The sequence below is a fragment of the Haliotis cracherodii genome, unplaced genomic scaffold (genome assembly GCF_022045235.1).
Source record: "Haliotis cracherodii isolate W230 unplaced genomic scaffold, xgHalCrac1.p SCAF_8, whole genome shotgun sequence".
Taxonomy (NCBI): Eukaryota; Metazoa; Mollusca; class Gastropoda; order Lepetellida; family Haliotidae; genus Haliotis; species Haliotis cracherodii.
Window position 1 is genome coordinate 9,837,241 of NW_027266341.1, and position 19,470 is coordinate 9,856,710.

General features: G+C 39.7%; 1 protein-coding gene across 2 annotated transcripts in view; it reads left to right on the forward strand.

The window, feature by feature from the left end:
* Window positions 1–1,811: 1,811 nt before the first annotated feature.
* Window positions 1,812–19,470, forward strand: part of LOC139450787 (glutamate receptor 2-like) — a 100,984-nt gene continuing 83,325 nt past the window's right edge. For both annotated transcript variants that reach the window (XM_071232621.1, XM_071232622.1), the window contains exons 1-2: window positions 1,812–1,992; window positions 4,156–4,311. In XM_071232621.1, coding sequence (XP_071088722.1) covers window positions 1,905–1,992; window positions 4,156–4,311 — 244 coding nt within the window. In that variant the 5' untranslated portion in view covers window positions 1,812–1,904. The remainder of the gene's footprint in view (window positions 1,993–4,155; window positions 4,312–19,470) is intronic.

A 19,470-nucleotide genomic window follows, 5' to 3' on the forward strand; every position in this document is an offset into this window, starting at 1 on the left:
TGTCTTTTCCTAGCTAACAAATTATCCGTTCTCTGTGTATCATCAACACTGCTTTGAGCTATCAAATAAAATTAGCCAAACACGCGAAGCTAGTTGGGAGAGCCCCCAGCAATTACACCATATTAGCATCAATAATCAATGGCCATATTTGTAACTGTAACGCTTCCCTGTGGCTCGGCTATCTGACGTTGCGTTTACGACTATTTGAGGTAGGCCACTCGGCATGCCGTCACAGTTCCTTGAAATATTTAGTATACGCTCCTCCCTTAGATGCATCCTCCTGAAGTATTTCAGTCAAATCCGTCTGTTCAGCAATTATTGAACAAAATGTCATACATGTTACAAGAGCGGGTATATCCAATTGTGTTAAATGATGCGGAGATGTATCTGTTTTGAATCATTCTGTATATTTTAGAGTGGGTTAAACTTTAATTAAAATAAACCAAACTGGTTTAAGGAATATAAACAGAATTTGATCACGATAACAATAATCCAAAAGAGTCCAGGTGAAAAAAAATAAATACAAATTTTAAAAGTTCTTTAAATTATTATAGCTGTTACATGATATTTATTGAACCTACATTAGTTTATCACGTTTTTATTCCTATATCGTTGACATATCAAGTAAATATGGTCACACTGACACCATCAGCCGTAAATCTTTCAGCAGTGATATTTTGTTCATTTTGACCAAATTTAAATTCCTTGAAAAATATAAGCACAACGTTACATTTATATGCACTCAGGAACATGCAATACCGTTGTTGACATTGTACGATAAACATTCGGGTAACGTTAATCACCCTCTTTATCAATTTTCTGCTGCAAAGCATACATGCTTTTCAAAGAGAAGAATCTCTGGCACCGTAAATACCAATTTTCTATAACAACCGGTCTGTGGAAGAGACGTTATATCAGACTATTCTTTCTATGCGAGACGAAATTGACTCACTTGTGCTCTATTCTTTTCTGAAGTATCTCTCGAAATTTTCAAATTAGTCCGTCTTGTCTTTAAGCTTTCTGAAGCCCCTAGACATCCCATTATAACGACCATAAATACACTGACCTCCAAAGCTAGGCATTCTGTAATTAGATTTCGTGTTTCCGCCACCCCCTAGGGGAACAGGCAATCGATTTTGGGATTCCGCTGCCAGACTAACATCCACTATACAAACCCTTTACACAGGGAGATAACAACAGGATCGGCTAAATATTTGCTTTATAAAATATACCTAATTTTCGCCATGTCGTGTGAAAATCGATCTTGAGTCAAGGAGGAATGAAGAGGGTTAAATATTTTCTGCGGTAAACTACGGCCCAGAAAAGGCTGTTTGACTGGACTTCAGAAGGAACCACTAACGTTTAATCATGCCAAATTTAGAACCGGTAAAAAATTAAACAATTTAACCGAAATTGCGAAGCGAAGCCTCCAATCTAAGGCTATTTATTACGTATTCTTGAGTTAGATTGAATAATGCTATGACTGATTGAATTTGGCCATGATTCCAAACGCCACGAGTGCCAGCCAAATCAATTACTGTTCCCATACCAAGCTCCAAACGCTGCTGCTCGCTTCTTGCTTGCCTCGTGTATTTAAGACAGTTTTATTCCCTTCCATGAAAATCTGAAAATGCCGGAAAGGTCCTCTCAATGAACAAGTTGCCAACTGTTTTCTCGCCTCCTTGGCAGGAGAGCGGTGTAAGGGAAAGCACTGCGCCTGCACTGTATCTTTACGACTTGCCGTAAAAATCAATAAAGATAAAGAAGGGTGTCACCAGTAAGCGGCTGTATGAGCATGCGCAAAATGAACTGTGACAACCGCCAAACGCACGTGTGTGTTTGTTATGTGGAAATGACTTGGATCTAAAGTGTTTTCGCAAAGGAATTTAAATTAAACAACCAGAATGAGATGCGTTGGCCTGGATACGGTTTGTGCAATTGTGTTATTGTGTTTAGAAGTAACGTGGGCATTCCAGAGATTCATACCAATAGGTACGTATTTAACAACACTGGTTGCTGTTGAGAGTTCAGACGCTTTGCATAAAACAAGGTGGCCATAGTCCTTTAACGCCATGGCATAAATGCCCAGTACACAAATGTATTCTTTTCATCTTAACACTCCGTGGTACTGTCGTTGAGCAACGTACTCCAATCAGGGAAAATAACAAAACATGATCGGATTCTAATCAAGCAAATATGTTGCGTTGCAATTAATTTTAGGCCTAGAATGAGACTTACATTATTCATACCATGTGTATTAACTGATGTTTGGGGTACTGTTACCAGATCATATTACATACTAGCGCTTTTTCCGTTACCTTGGTGTTGCAACTGGTCAGAACGCCAAGACAATTATTTTTTCTCATGAAGTTTTCACGATGCTGAACTATTTGTCTGACCTTCACGCAGTCTGGAAGCCAAAATCTTCATACATGTACTTGCATTAATCACAATGTCCATACTATGACGTTTCACGTAAATGTTTCATTCAGTTAAATTCATTGCAGTGTAACATGTCAATGTTTTGATCAGGCTTTACGTTAAAAAAACATTTTCCTCAAATACGTCATACAGTTCTATGCTTGCCAATGTTGCATATCAAGATGTTTGTGCCATGTTTCAAGATACGAAAGCGTATATGATCAATGTTTCAATGATTCGATGCCTACCAGTCTAAGATATCATTATCAAAACTTAATACAGTCACGCACTACAAATATTACAAGACCCATACTTAATAGTTATCATTGTCATGTTTTTTGTCTCACATGACGTCAATGGTAATGTCTTTGTACCATGTTGTGGTTTTCTTAAACGTCAACGTAAACCATAACGAATGTAAAGGGCTACACGTTAAGTTCCAGCCGATACTGTTGAACAACTTTAATCATTCCCATGAATATGTGTCGTTTAGAAACGATTTCAAAACCCAAGCATATAGACGTTTGTATGCTTACATTTGTATTTTCTATTTTCCGTTGTAAGACATTTCCCAACTATACTTATCCATTATCTTATTTTATTCTTAAATATGATCAAACAGACGTGGATCATTCTTTCTGTTTGAATTAATTAATGACTCAGAAATATCAGAAATGTCCAGTTCTTTATTCTCCCTAGTGTGACATGTGTTGTGTTGATTCACTGTTTGGCACTGTCTTTCCACGTGGCGTAATTGGCATAATGGAATAACGTTATCCCCATGGCAACGTGACATGTGACTTATTTAATGTAATGAGGTTAAATGTAAACGAGGATAGATTTGGCGAACAGAAGAGAATACTTTCAGATGATTGGTCAACTATGTAGATCTGTTACTTATCTACATTGAAACTTTCTGATTTCTGTTACGTAATGATGGTACCAAGACAGTCAGTACAGGTCTGGTTCCAGTACTAATAGCATGTGCCTTCTTAATTTTGCCTCATTCAAACTCAGAAATAATCTTTCATTTCTTGTCACAGAAGACATGTATGCATTTTACACATACATGACGAACATTAAATATCATAACAATACAAACGATATATATTTTTTGACAACAGGAAGTATTTTCATACTGACTGATATTTCAACGTATAGCCCACGGTTGTGAAATATCCCTCAAGTTATATCAATAAAAGCGACACATTTATTTCCATAACCATCAGAAATCCTCCTAAGATCCCATTGCACGAGTCCGACTATGTCATAATCATCATAATGTGTGATGCATTCACAAACATGAAACATTAATAAAACACCTTTATGTGTGGTAGAGGTAAGGTATTAGAAAGCTAAACAAGCACAACAGACACCATTACAGAATGTAACAATGCAAACAGATGGTAATTCCATGTGCAAAATATTCCTTGGCTTTGCATGCAATTAAATGCTGATCAGGAATGTCCTTAAACCTTATGTAGTGAAGGCTACAGTGACCTTTATGCTTTCAGGTTCAGTGGTAGTCGTTTTACTTTAATAACACCGTGTCTGTTCTTCGGGGTATTGTTACTTTCTGCTCTAACGAGGTGAAAACATTGATATTTCCGATATGCCGTTGCCCATGACTAAAGTGGCAAACCGTCCTTTTCAGAAGATGAAAGAGATGATATTCCACGAGACCAACCTCATGTCTCTCCACATCAATTATTCTCGTATTATTTTCCCTAACAGGTGCTATATTTGACAAAAATGACCTGATCTCCAAACGAGCGTTTGACTACGCCGTTGAACAACATGCAGCGAATGAAGACAGAGAGCAGTATTTCCAGTTTAATGTCACGGTGGATTTGATAGATATATCGGATAACTTCCAGTTGGCTTCAGCAAGTAAGTACCGGTGTTTAATATAACTACTATCACCATGCAAACCGTTATTTCAGCATGACAACCGGTTATTGCAGAACCATGAATTCTGCAATGTGCATGTAAATTGTTTCAGAGAGCTATTATGGTTAACCAACACATGTAATGAAATACAAGTGTCTTAACTTATCCTTGTCTGATTTGACATGATCACCCATATTTTGATGTTTTTAGGTAGAGATATACAATCTCCAACTAAAATATATTTATTGCATACTATCGATTTTCGATGCGCTATACGTGTGCCAATTATGAATACTGGCAAGCTCTGGCGTGAGTATTTAATGTTACCTCCCCCAGATGACAGGTATATGTTTCACTGGATTCAAGTTAGTATTCCTTTGCTGGCTTGACTTTTGGGGATTTCAGGTAAGAATATCGGTTCCCGACACCATTATGCTTGTCGCTAGAGGTGATTAAAAGAGTGGGCATGCTCGCTGACGTGGTTAATTGTATTTGCATGTCACGGTATCTCAATTTCCATGTCAATCACTGGATTGTCTGGTCCAAACTCGAGTATTTTCAGACCGCAGTAATGGGGCAGGAATATTACCCAGTGTGGCGTTACACAACAATTTACAGGCTTGAGAAGTTGCAAAATCTGGGATCAGATTTTAGACTTAATCTGCAGAATCTGTCAGGTCAGACTGACACTATGGCAATTTACAGCGATGCACTTAACACATTATTTGCTGAGGGTTATGTTGTACTAAATACAAATAGTGTTAGTCATCATTCACTGTATCTATGCTGATGTAAGCAAAAATGTATGTCGCACTCAAGTTCCATTTCTTCGAAAATCATGTTTCAGAAAATGTCATTTTTGTAAAGTTTTCACACATTTTCATTCGACATTATATTTAATTGTAATACAATAAAACGCAAACTATGATCCTTAATTCAATAGTTGGTTCATCTTTCGAACATATGTGCGTTTCACATAGTAACCGATTGTACTTAATTAACCCACACAGTAAAAGGAGCTTATATCAAACGTATACACAAATTATATGCAGCTTCATCACATATCCTCGAATATGTTCATACTATCCCTACAGTATTGGGCACACACTCACAAGCCAAAATGATATGATATTAATGACAACAATTTAAGAACTCATATCTTATAGTTATAATGTCAATGTACACACACACACACACACACACACACACACACACACACACACACACACACACAAGAATGTGTTTATGTGGGATTCCTTTGTTTAATAATAAATCTGAAACGGAACATAATGATTAAGACATACGTACAGCTATTTCTTAAAGCTTAAAAATCAAGCCATTATCTCAAATTAAAGGCTCGTCTCAGAGAAACATCTAAAGACGAACTAATCTTAGTACACCCGACGTAAAGCTTGTCTGTAAACGCCTGTTCGGTTATCTAGCTCTTTCTAAGATTTCATGACGTCCAAGTGGCGTATCAGGTAGCAATTACACAGTCTACATGTACCATCTCAATGAACAGAAGCATCTGAAGAGTATCCATTGTATATAAATACATACACACTTAGTACCTACACACGGACAATTCCTTTGAAGGATATATATTGAAACACACATGTATATACTACATATCTATCTACAGCGTTCTCGCTGTTCTACCCATGGCTATTCGGGGTTAGAATGGGCTCCTAGCAGCCTATAAGAGACAAATTAATGCATCGAGTGATCAGGATGGGGACTTTGACGATTACACGTTTTGTAACCACGACGACATGCATCGCTGCCCATTATATCAATCTTTGGATTTTTCTTGTTCAGATTCAGTTTTTTGTTGTCATACATGTGGAATGCAATCAAACGAGAAAATTGAATCTTGGCATATGAATAAGAATACATGACACAATGTTGTAGAAACTCGCGGGAAGGAGAACAAAAAAGTGACAAAACCATTTCCCTTATCATATGAAATCTCTGCCAAAAGAGTCTATTGCACGATTCCGACTATATCATAATCTTGTATGTGTTTATAAATCAATGTTGAATAGCGATGATACCAGATGTTCGCGAATATATTGAACTGTATTCTGTCAAACATTTCGATATATATTTATGTGAAATATACGTTAGGTCACATCATAACAGCTGCAGCCCACCCTGCTGTAATATCTCCGTCAATATCAGTACAGTCGATACCATATAGTTCCCGAATAGTATCTGGACAGTTAACAAATGATCTTTTAAAGCAATTCCCAATTCAAGAAAATCGGCATTAATTTTCCTCTTTCACAGACAGCACGATCCGTCTTATAGGCCTGTCATTAAACGTGCCTGGGTTTGGTGGTATTATCAAGAACATGGCTCTCTGTCACGATCCCTTCTCCAAGTCTGTTGGCCATTTCGTTCTCCTATCCTGTAGAATCCAATGGCACAAATAGAACCCTTGCTAATTTGGATCATATGTGGCAGGCACGTTTGATACGTGGTCTGTTTCACGCGGAAACCAGTTTCTGTTGTTACTACCCAATCCGTTCATGGTGTTTCGCTTATATTCTATGATGTATACACGCAATTACGTTAGCTGTAAACAGAGTCCGGAACATCTCTGCCAGAGAAATACCAATTTTCTTATACTATATTTAGTATTACACAACATGATGAAACAGTCTAGTTCTTTGTTATGGATATGATATAACGTTGACCATGTTTTTGTTACTTATATTAAATACATTGGGACACTACAAATCTGGACTGTAGACGCGCACAAAAACGGAAAATGACGTATCCTTTGCAGTGTTAAACCCTTTTTGTATTTGTTACATTTGTTAAGACAAAACTCCAGCAATATTCCAGCTATGTGACGATGGCATGTAAATAATTGAGTCTGTACCAGACAATCCAGTGAATGATATTAAGACCATCGTCCAAAGCTGTCAGGTTTCGGTGACACGCAATCAACTGAGTTAAACCAATCCCGTTTTACATAATGCGCGTGGGGGCTCCAGGTTAGAATAGGTCCCCAGAAACATATGATGATCGGAAGAGGTTAGTTAATGGATCGGGCAGCTTAGATGGGTGGCGTGGATCATTGCTCGCAATATCAATCAAAGGATTGTCTGGTCTAGACTAGATAAATTTACAGGTAAACAAAAGCTGGAGTATTGCTGAGTGCGGCGTTAAACAACAGATATACACGCGCATGCGCGCGCGCGCGCGCGCACGCACACACATACACACACAGACAGAAGTCCTGGTCAGAATCCAGTGTTGAAAGATGTATAGAAAAGAGGATATACGACAATAACAGGCCCAGGTCATATTAAACAAAGAGAATACGTGGCTCAAGAACCGGTTACATGCTTTGGTATAGTCGCAATCGTACAATGGACAACACTTTTGGCATAGAATTCTTATGATTACGAAAGGGTTTTGTTGCTTTAATTTTAAGCACATAATGCAGACAAACGAGAGGAACATGAAAGACCCTTCTCAGGCTTTGGATGATCTCCCTCGCTTGTACTTGAGGGTTTCAGAGGAGAACAGTGATTTATCGAAAGGAAAAACACGACATTAGCTTGGATTTATGAGCAATTACCCTTTTGACTTACTCTGTACTTACCGTCCTACGCGGCCCAGACACATAGATTAGTTCAAGTCGATGCACGCATATAATTGTTAGTGCGGATTGACTGTGTGATACTACACATATCCTACTGAACGCCTAAAGCGATTGTATCTCCTGCCTTGCAATGTAAAATATGTACGTGATTAACATATATGGTTTTTATACAGTCTTTGTCTTGAAAGTTTATGTGTAAATATTAGAGATTCCCATGAAACTATTCAGGTGAATATAGAGATTGATATACCATCACCTCTCTGATAAAGTTGTTGGAATCTTCACCGAAACTTAGCAACAAAGATGATGATGGCCCGGACCATCGTGTCATTAGTTACACATATCAATATAAGCGACAAAGCCCTTTCCATATTCATAATATAAGAAATCTCTGCCGAAAGCAGAGTCAATTGTACGATTCCGACTATATCATGATCATGTGTTTATGAATTACTATCAAAAAGTGATGATATCTGGTGTTCGCGACTGCAACTCAAAGATCGCCTATACAACTTTACCATGAAACTAGGAATCCAAATCCCATGGGCCTATACCTGCATGTTCTAGTATTTTACTGTTCGGGTACACTGGAATCTTCCACTCAAAAAATGACTACATTTACGGTCAAGAAGTTACCACATTAAAGTACGACCACCTCCGTGGCCTAGTGGACAAAGTGTCTGCCCGGAAAGCGGAAGGTCGGTGGTTCGGCCGCGTTATACCAAAAGACGTGAAAAGATTATCTTGTTACCATGCCAGGCGCTCGACAGAAAAGGAATAAAACAAGTCTGCTTGGGAGTCAGTATACTGTGTGTGAGTAGGGTATTTGTGTTGTTAGTCAGGACTAGTATGAGCAGCCACAAACTAAAACTCGACATCAGTCTGGACTAGTACAAGCCATCACACACACACACACACACACAACCACACACACACACACAACCACACACACACACAACCACACACACACAACCACACACATGCACGTCGCTATACACATGCAATAATCTTGTACGCGACGTTAACCACTTTTCACCTCACCTATTATCAAGTGCATTCACCGTTGTACGGACTTCGCTCTGTATTCTACTGACTAAAACTATGGGTCAAAATAACATCTGGTCTTGTACATCATACAACTGATGTTCCCCGGGTTTTAAACCCCATGAGCAACAGGATCATGGTACATGTATGCTTGTATGATCTACCGAGGCTGTGTACGTTTCATATATCCAGTAGTAGGTTTATGATGTGAAAGTTTCAGGGGAAAGTTCGCCCTTTTAAGATGAAGCCAGAAAGCCTTCTTTCACAAAAGCCCAAATACTAATATTTCAAGTAAATCGATGAATGCATCGGGCGTCATGATACAGTGAAATGTCATAACTGTGAGAATCCGAAAATATCGAGTTCTTTTCGGATGAAGGATCACGCAAATCAATTTCTTAAAGTAACTACACAGTGCAAATCTCCCTCATTTCAAATCTCTGAATTATCGTGCGGGTGCCATTTCGAACCTATTTTGGCACTGGTCTGTAAGGCGTGTGAATTCTGACAAATGAAAAACAATATCGTAACTGATCTACGATTTATTTCCTATGATACACCGCTTCGATTAAGGTCTTAACTTGCAGATCAAGTTCTGTCCGTCTCCGGTCTCTTCTTTGTCTAGGGATACTACTCCCTCGACAACTGATCGAAGTTCACCAAGGGCACAGACTGATTTCTTAGAAGGATTGTTTTGACCACGGAACCATTAAATTGGGTTGGGAGTCTGGCTGCGTGTGATAGGACGATCAGAGGTTTTATCAAACTAATAAAATTTATATCAGTATTTCACTGTGTGATGTCTGATTAAAGATATTTGTTGGGGAAGACTTGGAAAATTTTATGTCTGATAACACTTGAGACATTTCGCCATGCAAGGAAACAAATGGAGTGAACACAAGACACGGAATCAATATTTCCTGCAAGCATTGTGTCTGAAAACTAAACGCCATTCCATATCTCCTGATAAATTCCCGCAATGGCATTTATGCTGAATATATTGGCATGGTGCCTTTACTGCCCACAAGCAAGGGTTATATACACGCATAGACGTAACAAATGCCCATTATGAGCTGATGATGAAAAACGTGATTCTGGCATTTCATGCAAGCATTGGCGAAGCACGTAATTCCTATTCACACCATTATTTCAGTTATTAACGTCAAAATATGAATATAAATTGTACAACTGCCCCAAGAGAATTATCTGCATTCTTTAAATATTACCACTAACATAACACCAACTTCAGAATTAATTGGGTCAGTTTGGTCTCAACGATTGATTCAAGATGAAGACGAATGATATCAGTGAAACCTCCCAAGTTGCATTCATTTTTTATCAGACACACACTATCATGCTATTGCTCTAACACTTGCGTGGATAACGGTAGCCAATAACAATGGTTGTTGGTTCGAATCCCAGATTCTCCCTGAATATATTTCTAGGTGATAGGCTTTATACCCATGATCGTAGGTTTCACCAATGTAATGACGTCTTAAATCTGCATCATTTCAGGCTTTTCTCACACATCAAGCTGACACGCCATGGTATAACCTCTAAATAGTGTTTAAAACCCTATTTAGTCACTCACTCTTAGCCGTTAGAACTACTCTGAATAATAAACACATTGTTTGGTGTACCGTGAGTATGTTATTGATGGAGGGTGCGGGTGGTCCAGTTGTCTAAGGCTCCGCATTTAACTCTTCGCCTCTTTGATGTTAATTGGTTCGAATCCTAGATGGTCATCCGTGGTTCCAGTCCCTCGCTCTTGGGTTCCTAGAACAGGGATGAACATCAACGCACTTCGTCAGTTTGGATGTCCAATCGGCATTCCAAGATATGAAATGTAATAATCTTCAACGTTGACTGAACCAGAAGCATTCGCTTAATATGTATGGTGACCACCTCCGTGGTCTAATGGTAGAGCGTCCGCCCGGAGAGCGGAAGGTCCGAGGTTCGATGTCCAGTCGCGTCAAACCAAAAGGCGTTATAAGATGGTACTTGTTGCTACCCTGTCTGGCGCTCGGCATTAAGGGGCTAAAAATGAGGACTGGTCGGCTCGGAGTCGGTATACTGTGTCTGAGTGGGGTATTCATGTTTAACTGCGGCATGGTATGGCACTAGTACAAGCAGCCACACACACACACACATACACGTGCATGCACGTCGCTATATCAGTGCAATAATCGTGGACGTGACCTCACCCCATTTCACCTCACCTCATATGTATGGTGTAAAGCCGTGAAAGAGACTACATGAATTGACCGCCTTCTCAAACCTAGAACTTCATCGTCACAGGTACGATATAACTGAGATCCACCAGCTCAATCACTGATAGACAGATAGATTAATGTTAAGTTCTCGCGTATCCCTCTCTTAAAGATGAGCATCGATTCATGCAAAAAGGCAAGAAGATCTGAAGTAACACGTGACTTATATACGTCAAAATGAATATACTTTCTTCACACGTCAGCAGTACAGCATTAAGACTGCTGGGTGACTTGGCTGGCGGCGTCACGTACCCAGACAATGTGCATCACTGCATGATACTGATCGTGTGGTCGGATTGTGTGGTCCAAACTCAATGTCTTTAACCGCCGTTCTATGGCAGGAAGATTGCTGTGTGCGGGGTTAGTCAACCAACACTTACATTTGTATTATAATTGTGGTGTGTGCTAATACACAGCCTTGTGACCCTAATGTTCTCTCTGGTTTTCAGTGATCCATTCGTATATTTTTCATTCCTTTTACGCGTGCAGATAATCAAGACTGGTTATTTTTTAAATTGCAAAACAAGCCATTTATTTGAACAAACAAACGTAACTCCTTCTGTTTTTTTATGCAAATCAACATAAGTTGTTTGTGAAATAAGTACTTAATTCCTACCTTTCATCCTCCCCCTATATACATGTACGGCTGCATAGTTTCACCATCGTGAGCAATGGACACTGTACGCTGCTGTGGGTGGAATCATGTTAATTATTCATAGTCTGGGACAGTATTGGTGCTGAAGCATCAGTAATTACAGTCAACCTGTTTATCTAATAGGATAAACACTGTAAGTCGATCATTAACTGCTGACATGGCAGTTTGATTTGAGACACCCTTTCCCATCCTTACTGTCTTTATGCGTCCGGATATCTGATCAAATGGTTTTGTTCATGTGATTAGAGACTTATGGACAATATCTATTGATTCCAAAGTTCCAGGAACTTGTCCGGTGTCGATACACAGTAATGATGATCCTTTGTTTATTCGAACACCTTCCAATTTGTTCCACACTGACTGATACAGCAAGTGAAGCTTACTAACTTAGTAATTTTCACTGTCAACTCAGACTCTAACATGTTCGTAGACTTTACAAACCACTTAGTAAATACTTGCTAATTTGACAAGTCGGTGGCTTATCGTAGATTAGTACAATTTACAAATCAGTTATGGTCCATTTGCGGCAAAATTGAATCGACGAAATGCAAAATAGATATAAGTCCGAAAGCAAACAATTCGTCTTAAATCATGGCATAAAAGTTATTTATTTGTCCATACCAACTTGTCAAACCAAATTTCAGATATTGTTGTAAAAGTAGAGACAAAATTGTTTTAAAAACTATCATGTAATTGTTGGTGTTTAAATGCCTGTATGATTTTGCAGTAAACGGACTATAACTGCAGGAGTATGTTTATTGAGGTGGAAGTAAGTTTTGCTGCGCTCTAATAAAGGCTCATTTCTTGGCCATTTGGGGATCACCTGCTGAATACAATTTGAAAAAAACAAGTAAATAACAAGTGGTATAACCAATACAGGTAAAAGATAATATAGAATGAGTTTCAGGGTCATTTAAAATTTATTTACACAATATTACGAAAACGTAATTGACAGGTAAAATAATATATAACAAATATTGTTTTACACAAGCAAACTTAACAAACCTCACTTCTTCTGAGCCATTGCTATTAAGTTCTAAATTTTGTCGTGGCGGTCGGGTAGCCTAGTGGTTTAAGCGTTCACTCGTCACGCCGAAGAGCCGGGTTCGATTCGACATGGGTACAATGTGTGAAGTCCATTTCTGGTGTCCCCTGTCGTGATATTGCTGGAATTTTGCTAAAAGCGGCGTAAAACCATATTCGCTCACTCTAAATTTTGTCAGTCATGAAACAAATCGTTAATAACATCATTACAAAGCCAATACTGTACAGTAACTCTCATTCATCGCCTTGTCTCAAAATGGCGAGTGTAATACTGACTAAAGCGGAAGTGAGGAATTTCACGTGGTCTTGACGCCGAAACTGAAATAGGATACCCCTTCTATCCACAGCTGCCACGTGCAATCTACCAGACAGGATAGTAAATACCGCTGTTACTTATCAAATTAGTAGAATTCACTAGGTGTGTTCTTTAGTACATCTGCCCTGTGGTTTTATGTTGGAACAATGCTTATCGAGCTACGGATATATATTTCATGACATCAGTAGTTCGAGTGTCAAAATAGTTATGATTCGTTTTTGGTAAATACAGTCGAACCGCGTTGTTTCGAACTCCTTGAGAACTAAAGAAAACGTTCGACTTATCCGAGGTTGGAGCTGACTCAACCTCATTACTATCTGACCTAGCCGGGACCGGACTGTGAGTTCGACACAATCAGGAATTCTACACATCCGATTTCGAGACAACGGGGTTCGGATGTAACCTGTTATTCACATATGGCACATACTGTTTCAGCTCTCGTGTTAGGTGAGTTAGATCAAGATTAGATTGTTTTACTTCATTTAGCGACTTCATGCCAAGCGCCAGACAGGGTAACACCAAGTACCATCTTTTAACGTCTTTTGGAGATCGAACCCCGGACCTTCCGCTCTACCGCTAGACCATGGAGGCGGCCAGGTAACACAATAGGGAAACACATCTCAGTTCTGATAAGATCCCATGTACCCGATACGTGCACAACGCGTTCCTTACGCGACCCTCGTGCTTTCCTCACGCGAGATGGTACGTGAGACTCACCGTGGCATCAAGCATAAGTAACTCGTATGCCACGCGTTATAAACGCGTTTCGTCGAAAATTACTTGAAGGTTTAATGTGCATATACATCGCTCATTCACGAAGGAATCTGTAAGTCCGAGTTTCATGAAGGTTAATCTATGTATTACTCGTTGCTAATTTATTTTTCAGAAGAACGAAAAAAATGTATGAAATTTCAACTTCACTAAAGTAGCCAGCCTGTTCTTATGACGGTATCAGTTTGTCACGTCATGAATAATTAATGCCGCCGTTTAGAATTATTCTCATAATTGAAACCGTTTGACATTCTCCTTCAACCGACCAATACGTTTTCACAATGAAAATGCAAGAGCCCGGAAGGCACATTCTGCTCGATCATTTAGCGAGAATGAGTAATAGTGTGTGGTCGTATTATAGGATGTATGATCCGGAAACTCTTGCAGCTGCAGCAGGATGGCTTAATCTAATTATGTTGCATCTTTTACAGTGGCTAAGAGGTCAATGCATCTTGTTTTCATGTTTGCCACAGCGAGCTACAATGTAGAAGATAGACAGAAAAGCTTGTTATTCATAGAACTGACACCATTGCAAATTCCCTATAGTTTTATATAAAATTATTATGCCAATATTCCACAAGGGAACGTCTGTTCTTTATCATGTAAGCCAATTAGTCGGTTTAACTGTCGTTGATGTAAGGCTATTGGTTTGAGGTGAATATGAACATGGTATGATTACAGACAGGAGTGGATATAGTCTTGATCAACTCAGTTCGGAGACGTGATATATCATATGTCTGATCAGAGAAAGCATTAGCGTAGTGAAGGGGGGAGGGGAGTGGGGGGCGTCCGTGGGGAATGTACTTTAAAGCTGCCTGAGACAGGCGTATTAAAGGGGCAATGCCTCATGTTAAAGATGTAAGTATGCTTCTGAGGTAGATACTTCTCAGGGAATGAGTAAGTTAGTGTGATGAGGCGAAGGCCTATTTGAACAATATATACTAATGATGTGATGCAGGCAGAAGACGTTTACCGTTTTTGTGAAACTCACGAGAACTGGTATGATGCTGACAAACAACAAGCTCATAGCGTCAAGTAATACTTATTATAATGCGGCATGTAAGTAAGTTAGTTTTCGTCTTGCATTAGGATTTATTGTTTATGCGCAGCCGTCGATGGCAGGAGTACTGTTGTGCGGCGTCACGCAACATACACTTACGTTTATACAAAAATTGTGTGAGTGACGGGTTCTACCGGTAGAGCAGGACATGCCTACCGTTTTCGCGAATACCTGGTCTCAGCACTGATATTCAACGATTCATTCATACAAGTTTCACCGCTATTTTGCCTTTTAATATTACCAATGAAATTTATTTCGGCTGATACTCGAGATTGGTAATTCTCTGTTGTTGATGTTTTATAATTACAACACCCTTCATATTGCTCAAATGTTTCTTAATAACAATGATTAATATGTGGGTAGGTGGGGGGGTGTTATTGTGCCAATCAATATGGAATATAGTTTACTGCTGAACAAGAAAGGTTTTTTTATGAAATTGTAATTCAAGATGTGTTTTTTTATGCTGCATGTATGATTGTGCATGCAGTCCAAGCGCCTCTCTGACAGATTTGCCCATACCTTCCTCCTGAAGAATGTGGGAAATTGGCAAAAAAGGTATGAATATGTGACTCAAATAAAGATTGCATCAGTTATAAATTCTCAAACATTAGAGAAAGAAAGCACATTATGAATGAGTTTATGGACATGAAGTTAGATTGTATTGGGTTTCTTTTTTTTTTAGTTCATTGCTGTAAAAGGTTTACAAAGATTTTTAAACATCGGATATTCATTCCCTCAGGCCCCAGAATATCAAATGGCCGGCCCCTAACAGATCATCAAAACTTGTTATTTAGTATTCATAGACCTGATTTTCGTGCAGTTGATGTAGTTATCTTTGGGTCATAAATGTTTATAATTCCTTGTAACCATCTTTCGTGCCACATCCCATCAAAATTTCATAACTGGATTAATTAAAATGATGTAATACTTCTCGTTGATATTCGACATTTTGTTAGGAATAAAGAAGAATGTAAGAATGGGTTGGGTCTCCTTGATTTCAGCATCTCCATTTTCAATTATGATGCTTATTTCCTGCACAAAGCGAATATCTCGCTTGTCAGATCACGAATGTTACTCATATAGAAATCGAATAACTCACCAAAGTAATGTGCCTTTACACATCCAAAAGATGTCGCATCACACAGAGTGTCGGGAACCAGTCTTAAGACGGACAGTAAAGGAGAAGCAATACCCTTGTAGGGGAAGGCTACGGCCGGTGAAGACGGCGTTGAAGGTGGTTAACAAATTTGTCATTACGTGAGAGAGTGTGTTCGCTTAGAACACTGCATAGAACAGTATTTTAGTTATGTCCTGGCGTGTCTGTCTAATGTCGGGAGGAAAGCCCGAAATGATGCAGGTCCTAGGCGTTTTCCACTTTGGTGAAACTCACAAGCACGGGATTGGTGTTGACAAACCTAGAAACATAATGAGGGCGAACCGAGTTCCGAACCCACGAACATTGGCCTGCACAACAAATTTCGGCGCCCAAGACGCCACTAACACCGAATCTAACTAGTCACTACATGTCTGCTTCGTTGTTCTAACGTCATTATCGAGATCTATATGTACACCATGTGTGCAGTCGTGAAACATGCTCGTTGTCTGTGGACCCGTGAAGATCCGGGGTAGAACAGGTCCTCAGCAACCCATGGCGACAATGCTTGTCGTATGAGGCGACCAACGGGATCGGGTGGTCAGGCTCGCTGACTTGGTTGATGCATGTCATCGTATCCCAATTGCGTACATCGATGCTCGTGATGTGAATCACTGGATTGTCTTGCCCAGACTCGATTATTTACAGACCGCCGTCATATACCTGGAATATTGCTCCGTGCTGCGTTAAACAACAAACAAACAAACAAATTGCTTGGTTCGATGCTCATGTGAATCACTGGATTGTCTGGTCCAGACTCGATTATTTACAGACCGCCTTCATACAGCTGGATTATTGCTGAGTGCGGCGTTAGACAACAAACAAACAGACTGTTAACTGTTGATTTGATTTACGGCTTGAACTGTGTCTTTAGGCTCACCAATTGACGGAACATGTTTATCACTTCGAAGGCACCTGGGGCGGTCGGGTAGCCTAGTGGTTAAAGCGTTCGCTCGTCACACCGAAGATCCGGGTTCGATTCCCAACATGGGTACAATGTGTGAAGCCCATTTCTGGTCTCCCCCGCCGTGATATTGCTGGAGTATTGCTAAAAGCGGCGTAAAACCATACTCACTCACTCACTCGAAGGCACCTGGTGTCATCAAACACAAAAATGATGGCTGGATCCATGTGTTTTATAATATTGTATACGACTATCAGACCCTGAGGCGCAATGACGCCGCGGTTATTCAAAGTCAGATCTGCTTTCCTGCACCGGAAAAGCATTATCCAATATTGCAATAAACCCTTTGTGACCCTGCAGCGGTCAATGGGTCAGCCAGTTCTGATATAATACTATCGCTTGCAATTGTTCCTAATGTATTTTATTGTATTATTTGATAATACCCCACTGAGCACGATCAGATCGCTCAACAAATGTTGCACAATAATTGCATGGCTGGGATCAGTTCAGAATTGCACTCGATAACTACATTATGTTGTGGTAAACGAATTAGCAATTATGCAATCGTTATATTAGATTATGGAGCTGACGAGGGGCCAATTTCAAAAGCTTGACAGTGGTGTTGACAATAGTCAGTGCAATTGAAACACAGAATTTGGTGGCAAGTAGCATTGTGGCGTATTCGTGATCACCTTAAGGACAAAACAAAACATTTCAACAACGGAACTCGGGGGCACGGGTGGCCTAGTCATCTGAGGCACCGGAATTCACTGCGCAGAGTTGCGTCCCTTAAGTTTGCTAGACACCTATCATTTGGATCGAAATTCGAAATTTGCCTTGATGTTTTAAGGTTTGTCTTTACGATACTCGTGGATAACACGTTAAACCTGCATCACTTCATTCTTGCTCCTACATCAAGCTGACAGCCGTGATATAAGCGACCTACTGTTCAAAGTGGCGTTAAACTAAAGTTTCAAATCACAATAACCATCTCTGATTGATAAAACCTCTATATTGGTTCCAAATTCGTATAGCGTCAAATCTACTGGTAACATGGCTGGTTAGAAAGTATGTTGTCTCATAAGTATTCCCACTTGCCGCTGTCTGAGAGAGTAACCAAAACGTCTCTCCAACCTGCCTGCAGTCAACATTCACATAAGTCATCTTTATGGTTAAGGCGCATTCCTCGTAACTATTTAAATGGCTTTACAAGTATATTCGTCGGAAGACCACCCACTGGCCCCAGGAACTGCCACCCTCTGTCCTTCCCGACCCTGTCTTGGTGCCAGCATCTTGTGTCCCAGAAGCCCCAGGGGCATCTGCAATGTCTGTCCAATTTGTGAAACTACTTTTTTATCACCGACGCCACAAAACTACCGCTGCCAATAGACTTGTCAGACTTCACAGCCTACACGAACTTCACTGGCTTGAGAATGGGCATCACGATTATTTTGTTTTTATATTTGACTTAGTTAGCTGTAAAGGATATCTTTGATGATATTTGCGGGATTGCCGTTTATATTCAATTAAATTCCATCATTTGTTTATCAGGGTGTACCAAGCAAAGAAGTAGGATATACTGTCTCCACTTAGAACTGTTTTACATTTGAAAATATTTCTTTTTTATATCTCCTTTATACATCAAACAGTGTTTGAATTTATATGCCAAGAAAACGCTGAATGTGATAGATGAACAAAAAAGAGCTATTCATTACCCATCTTCAATTATGAGTAAACGTATTTAAATGCGAGGGCATGCAGTCGTCGCCCGGCGATCTAAGGCGCCTCTATGAGAAGTACAGAGTTGTGTCCCATTGTAGTGCCAGGATCTGCTAGGTTCAGATTCCAGATTCGCTCCTTGTATGCCCCTTGGTTTGTCAATTCCCAACCCGTGCATATGAGATTCACCAAATGGAACATATCTACGACCTGCGTGCAATCTGGTTCCCTAGGGCATTAAAGAGGGACTATGTTCCACCGCCTGTCCCCGTATGTAAGAAGATGAAGGCGTTGAAATTAGTTGATGTGAGTTTGTTCTCTGTGTAATCAGACTTTTCATATACTACTAGATTGATGTGCATCATACAGTTTAGATTAGCAGACAACCAAAGTTATTTTTAAACGAATTGAAATGAACGGTATATGCCTAACCTCTTTTAACATCAGAAAACAACAGCATTGAAACTCACTGAAATTTGCAATGATTTCGCACGGGTGCTCCAGGCGTGTAAGACGCAGCAATTCGCTTTGCAGATTTACGTCCCTTGCTTCTGCCAGAATCCTATGATCGAAGTGGGTTCTAGTCTCGGATTCGCCCTGATTATGA